Source organism: Lolium perenne, chromosome 1 (genome assembly GCF_019359855.2).
Source record: "Lolium perenne isolate Kyuss_39 chromosome 1, Kyuss_2.0, whole genome shotgun sequence".
Classification (NCBI taxonomy): domain Eukaryota; kingdom Viridiplantae; phylum Streptophyta; class Magnoliopsida; order Poales; family Poaceae; genus Lolium; species Lolium perenne.
The window spans coordinates 269,473,699-269,481,064 of NC_067244.2; the positions used below are offsets into that span (position 1 = coordinate 269,473,699).

At 48.5% G+C, this 7,366-nt stretch overlaps 1 protein-coding gene across 1 annotated transcript; it reads left to right on the forward strand.

Annotated features, from left to right (window-relative positions):
• The first annotated feature begins 5,127 nt into the window (after positions 1–5,127).
• On the forward strand, positions 5,128–5,505 carry LOC127328211 (cysteine proteinase inhibitor 6-like). The gene has a single exon (XM_051354830.2). The coding sequence runs from the start codon at positions 5,128–5,130 to the stop codon at positions 5,503–5,505; it is 378 nt and encodes a 125-aa protein (XP_051210790.1).
• The last annotated feature ends 1,861 nt before the right edge of the window (positions 5,506–7,366 follow it).

Genomic DNA, 7,366 nt, shown 5'->3' on the forward strand with positions numbered 1-7,366 from the left:
TTTTGGATACTCTATTGTACCATGCCACCCAACCCTCAGGAGGATTAGGCCAGGCTCACAGGCAGTCGGCCCAGGAAGACAGATCTAAGTTCTGGTTCACGAAGGGGATTCTGTTAGCCTCGCATGAAATTAAGAGAGCGGAACTCTCGGAAGAACGGGGACCGAGGCACATAGAATTTGCGAGAGAAGGATGTGGCAGTAGGATGTCTGAAACCTAAAATTAGTAGCGGAACAGAACATTAATTCAGGTGTTTGCTATTAATCCTAACGTTGATTCGAGTGGCAAGAGGAGGTTAAGGATTACCTTCAGACCGGAGACCATGGCGTTGGTATTGGATGATTCCGCCATTGGATGCGCTGTAGAGTTGGGGTGGCGCGGTCAAGATCTGGGATGCGGGTGGCCGTAAGTTGGAACTGCTCAGGCGGCGATTTGGGGATCTGAGTTTGCTTTCTCAGACGGAGGTCGCAGGTTACCGTTTGGAGGGGCAGCAGGGTCGGCCTTACTCGTGTTTTTATGGTAGAGACCGATGCGATGCCATCGGCTCTTTTGCGAGATCGTTTGACTTTGACTATCGGCAAAAAGTTGATTGGAATACTTCTTCATTAATAAAAGGAGGGTTTTTTACAATGAAGAGCCGATTGCTTGAGTACTATAGATCCTACTCTACTAATCCTCGCTGCCCTCGTCGTCGGCGTTGTAGCTGCCGCCGGCGCTGCTTCCGGAGAACTCCTCGTCGCTGCTACCCCAGCCCTCGGCCGGAGCTTCTTCCTCCTCGTCATCATCATCATCTTCACTGTCCGCCCAAGCGCGGAAGCGCTTTGCCGGCGGGTACCCAGCGGAGGAGGAGGAGTCGTCTTCCTCCTCTTCTTCCTGTTCCTCCTCTTCTTCCTCCTCCTCCTCCTTATCGGAGGAAGTGGGTTTCCCCAGGATTGGAGGTCATCTTCGCTCTCGCTCTCCAGTTCCCCTTCAATGAGGAACTGGAGGTCGCCCTCCCTATCAGTCAGGGGCAGGTCGCCATCTGATCCGACGAGGGCTTCTGGTGGGCCATCTGACACGAAGTCGAAGTCCCACTCTGGCTCTGACATCGGCTCGCTCGAGGAAGAGGATTGGAAAGAGAGGCCAGAGGAGACGGAGGAAGAAGAAGACATTGTTACAGGGAAAGAGGGTTTTTCGGTGCCGATAGCTAGAACAGAGGAGGGGGATGAAGAGGCAAATCGGTCGGCACAGTTAAATAAGGGGGAACCTAGTGGAGATTTAATGGCATTGCAGTTTCCGAGGAAGTGATGCTAAAGCTATCAAATCTTGCAGAGAAGTTGAGAAGGCAAGGCATCATGATGAAGAATACTGCAACTGTTTTGCTCTGCCACGACATGACCCGACGAAGAAAAAAAAAAGTGATTTTGGAATTATCAATTCCAAAACCAGGGGGGGCATGTGTTATCACCAGAATTTGACCGAGTCAGAGGTGGGCCGTGATCAAGATGGGCTTGAAGAATATACATGGAAGAAATACGTGAATCGGCCTTATATGCAAAGTTGGGCTAGTTTGCCCGTGTATCTGTAATATAGTAGGATACGTGTCGATTAGATAGAGTTTGGCTCGTGCCCGGTTGGGATTATTCCCACGTTAGAAAGTCTACGGACTATAAATATGTATCTAGGGTTTATGAAATAAACAACAATCACGTTCACCACAAACCAATCTAGGCGCATCGCCAACTCCCTTGTCTCGAGGGTTTCTTCCGGGTAAGCATCATGCTGCCTAGATCGCATCTTGCAATCTAGGCAGTAGAAGTTTATTCGCTGTTCATGCGTTGCTCGTACTGAAGCCTTTTTGATGGCGAGCAACATAGTTATCTTAGACGTGTTAGGGTTAGCATTGTTCATCGTATCATATGCTGTCGTCGTGCAACCCTGAGACGTCTAGCCGCCCTTACACCTATCTTAGGTGTAAGGGCGGCACCCCGCTTGATCATTATTTAGTAGATCTGATCCGTTATGGTTGCTCCTTGTTCTTCAAGGAGTAGTTTAATATCTGCATAGTTAGGCCTTACAAACGGGTTGAAGGATCCAGTGGCGCGTAGGGTGTAGTTTGCTAGCCCTAGACAGGATGTTCCGGGGATCAACCTCGTGTTGGTTTTTAGGCCTTGTCTAGGGTCGGCTTATGATCACCGTGCGTGGCCGCCAGGCTCAATCACGAGTAGGATGTTCCGATTATGTGGTGAAAACCCTAAATCGTAGTAGGTCGTTTTAGCTTTATTTTGATCAAGCAGGACCACCATATATTCGTACACCCCGTACGGATCATGGGTGGATCGGCTCTTTGAGCCGATCTACAGGACAACCTGAGAGCCGATCGAGGCTCGTATGTAATGTTTACGTGTATGCCATGCAGGAAACTAAGCGAGGCACATCCATCACCTTCCTGACCAGGTATAGGTCAAGTGGCACGCCCTTGCACCAGCATCGGACGTGCGTGCCGAGTCTTTGCGGGCCGTCGCTCGGAGGGACCAGGGCCAGCCGCAGTCCTGGGAGCCTCCCGGCTCTACTGTGTTGCCCGTCGCTGCTCGCCGGTGGGTTTCTGACCGCAACAGGTTCCTATTTTGCCCGGAAGCATCCAGAACACACGAGAACCGCCAGAGAGGGGGCACAGGCCCACCAAACCATAGGCCGGCGCGGCCTAGGGGTGGCCCGCGCCCCCTATAGTGTCGGCGCCCCTTCGACCTTCTGACGCCGCCTCTTCGCCTATATAAAGCCCCTCGACCTAAAACCTCGATACGGAAAAGCCACGGTACGAGAAACCTTCCAGAGCCGCCGCCATCGCGAAGCCAAGATCTGGGGGACATGAGTCTCTGTTCCGGCACGCCGCCGGGACGGGGAAGTGCCCCCGGAAGGCTTCTCTATCGACACCACCGCCATCTTCATCAACGCTGCTGTCTCCCATGAGGAGGGAGTAGTTCTCCATCGAGGCTCGGGGCTGTACCGGTAGCTATGTGGTTCATCTCTCTCCTATGTGCTTCAATACAATAATCTCATGAGCTGCCTTACATGATTGAGATTCATATGATGATGCTTGTAATCTAGATGTCATTATGCTAGTCAAGTGGATTTTACTTATGTGATCTCCGGAGACTCCTTATCCCACGTGTGTAAAGGTGACAGTGTGTGTACCGTGTGGGTCTCGTAGGCTATATTTCACAGAATACTTATTCGCTGTTATGAATGGCATAGTGAAGTGCTTATTTATATCTCTTTATGATTGCAATGTGTTTTGTATCACAATTTATCTGTGTGCTACTCTAGTGATGTTATTAAAGTAGTTTATTCCTCCTGCACGGTGTAATGGTGACAGTGTGTGCATCGTGTAGTACTTGGCGTAGGCTATGATTGTGATCTCTTGTAGATTATGAAGTTAACTATTGCTATGATAGTATTGATGTGATCTATTCCTCCTTTCGTAGTGTGAAGGTGACAGTGTGCATGCTATGTTAGTACTTGGTTTGGTTATGTTGATCTGTCATGCACTCTAAGGTTATTTAAATATGAACATTGAATATTGTGGAGCTTGTTAACTCCGGCATTGAGGGTTCGTGTAATCCTACACAGTTAGTGGTGTTCATCATCCAACAAGAGGGTGTAGAGTCTAGCATCTATCTATTTATTCTGTTATGTGATCAATGTTGAGAGTGTCCACTAGTGAAAGTATGATCCCTAGGCCTTGTTCCTAAATACTGTTATCGCTGCTTGTTTACTGTTTTACTGCATCTTTACTTCCTGCAATATTACTACCATCAACTGCACGCCAACAAGCACTTTTCTGGCGCCGTTACTACTGCTCATATTCATTCATACCACTTGTATTTCACTATCTCTTCGCCGAACTAGTGCACCTATTAGGTGTGTTGGGGACACAAGAGACTTCTTGCTTTGTGGTTGCAGGGTTGCATGAGAGGGATATCTTTGACCTCTTCGTCCCTGAGTTCGATAAACCTTGGGTGATCCACTTAAGGGAAACTTGCTGCTGTTCTACAAACCTCTGCTCTTGGAGGCCCAACACTGTCTACAAGAATAGAAGCACCCGTAGTCATCAGTGGCCTTTCCTACTTGGTGTACCAGTAGGATCCGCAAAGGTGCGCTACCTCGTCCTTTTCGTTTGCGGTGCCGTGGTTAGTTGAGCTCCCGCAATGGACACTTTTGCTACCCCGCGTAAGTTCGACCTTCTTCCCAGTGCCAAGTCGATGTGATGGTGCGGATTAGTCGGCGCCGCACGTGGATTCGATCGTCGGCGCTAGAATCGGGGTGGATGGTGCGGTGGAGGGGCAGGGGAAGCGGCACAGAAGGATAGGGTTTCCACCTGCATCGACCACTCCGACCTCAATATTTAGAGGCCGATGCGGGTTAAAAGCGGTGCCCTCCATAAACATGCGGGGTCTAGCTGGCCCAGAACCCATACCAAGTCCCAGATTGTCCATACACTATTTTTTTGTTCCAGGTGGAAAGGTTCAAAATTATGATAATTTGCACTACTCCATATAATATTCTTTAGATCCATACATTATTTCTTGGATCCAATTTATTTTTGAAGTATTTTTTGAGGTAATTTCTTGGATCCTATTAATTGCAAACAAGAGGTGTAACTGTCACGCCCAATAAAAAGCTGCAAATTAATCGTCTTACAAACACACATTTGGATATGTGTCGGAGGCACCCAATTAAAAGTTGCCATTAAAGCCCTTTAAATGCCTAGAATTTGGATATGTGCCCAATTAATTTCTACCAACCGTAGTCCTGTCTATTTAAGAGCGGTAATCCTAGACGTACGGATGAATGCGGTTACGGAAGGATTACGGACATACGTGGGCTGTTTTGGTTGGATGGAGTTTGATCCCCTCCCGAAAAATCGGGCCAGATTTTTTATTCCCGCCGCTGCTTTGTGAGTCCGTAAGCTTTTTATGTAAAAGATTTATGTAGGTGTAGCATTACTGATTTAAGAGGTCTCGTTCCGCTTTGTTTTGTATCACACCATCCTCATTTCACCAAAGTCCAACATAAAACACCATCTAATCTCAACCTCCAAATCCCATCAACCAATCCAAGGGGGCCAACGGCGCAAACTTGCATAATCCATGAAGACATTTAACTTTCTCCTCATCGTCATTGCCGCAATCATCTATGTCATCGGTGCCCCTGCCACAGGCTGTGGTGAGCCATTTGGCAACCAACTGTGGAATACGAATGGATGGCAACCTATCAAGAACATCAATGAGAAGCACATCCAGGAACTCGGAGCCTGGGCAGTGTTAGAGCATGGAAGGTATGTAAACTGCAGGCTCTGGTTCCACGAGGTGGTTAGTGGCAAACAGCAACTTGTGTCTGGCATGAACTATGAGCTCATCATCGATGCATCAGACGACGCTGGAAAACATGGCAAGTATAAGGCAGAGGTCTACGAGCAGGAGAGCACCAACACACGCAAGCTCCTCTCCTTCAGCAAGGCAGACTAGGAGAGCAGCTTTTCCCTCCCTAGCTAGTATTGCTTGTGTTCTGAAATCCTTTTATTTGTTTTTTATCAAATAACTGTTGCAATTTCAAGTTCTTCGGAATATAAAGATCATACATGTACTAGTACTTGATTATGATAAAAGCAGCAAATTAGTGGGTTGTTGTCTACATTTTCTACGAGAAGAGGTTGCATTGGGCAAGGCGCTGGGCTCGATGAAGAGCCGGCAACGCGTCCTTGCCCTAGCGCCATGAAGAGTTGCTGAACAACGCGTATGCACGTGTCTTCGTGTGTGTCCTTGCAGCCATCCCTTGCACAATCTTGAAGGGAGATGTTGATGAGGGGAGCGGGGTGAATTGATGCCGCTGCTGACTACATGGTGCCTTGGACTCGTGGGCGGTGATGCATGCCTGCACATACGCCGCCGTGAGCACATATTGATCTCGTATACTCATTTTACCGGATGTGATCTGAGTATATATTTGGCTAACTTAGATCTAATCTAGGAATGAATAGGGAAGATATATAATCTAAGAAACCGATGCGACGTTTGATCGAGGGACTGGGTTGATCGAGACCGGGTAGTGAGCGTCAAATTGGTATATTATGAAATTATTATTACATTTATTATAGACAAATATAGTGATACTAATTTAGGATCAGAAAATAATATGAGCAGTACATTGATGGTCGCAGACCAGCAAACGTTCTCGGATTCATACATATATTGATACTAGCTAGCTAGGCACACAAATTCTTTTCCATCACGGAAGTGGAGGCAGATTCCCTGCTGGGAGCGCATACTGCTTGGAGCTGTCAAAGACAAAGAGCCGAACGTAGGCGTAGCCCTTGTCGAGGTACTGCTGGATGATGTCGTTCTTGATGTCCCACAAAAGCTGCAAGGCCTGGAACGCCGTTGCAATGGTCTGGATCCGCTGCTCGTCTGTGAACCCCGCGGCTCTGAGGGCCTCGACGCTGTAATCAAATGGGAGAGCCTCGGGACGAGGGGACAACTTCAAGAACTCGCTGATGCACTCCTGGTCCAGCAGAACCATCACCTGCCCGTCCTCAGCCACCGCAAGCTTGGGGAGGTCCACGGCCGCCTTGCCGCCCGCTCCGGCCTTGCGCTCGTCGTTCTCCATCACGTCCAGTTGCTCCAGGTTCGCCAAGCCCTGCTCGAGGAGGCTCGCCTCCTCCTCCTCCTTGTCGGGGCTGGGCATCTTCTAGTTAGAACTCCTTGTCGAAGAAGCCGTGGCTCAGGCTTTGATTGCGGTGGGGAAGGAGAACACCACCACATCTATATAGCCTAGCGAGCCCTAAGCAGTACCGTACCCGTGTCCGTGTGGCAGTGGCACACGAACTCCGACTTCTGCGTCCAATCTTTCTCTATCCATGGCCTTAAGCAGTACCGTACCCGTGTCCGTGTGGCAGTTGTTAGTACGTTTTCCTAAATATTTACTATTTAGTCAACCTTTACCAACTTTAACTTTGACTAAACCCAAAACACAATCTACTACGTAGATGCTAATGGAGCGAGTACTAACCTCAATGCATACGGTTAGATAAAAGTCTCCAGATGTAAGGACACTGTCAAAACTGAAACACTTACAATGGAGTCACCCTCGCCCACGGACATTGGTTATGACTCCTTGACCGATACGCCTCCTAAATCAGAGTTTGGACTCATAACTACAGGATTCCTCTCTACTCCAAGTCACCGACTCGGAATCGAATCAATCGATCCTCGTAGAGGTACAGTCTGTCCTCCGCTTTTCTTCAGAGAATAGCTTCCTTACAAATTAATACGGCCAGGTTCCCTTCAAGCCAGGAAACAGACTTCTCCATCAGAACCAGACCCGTGGCCT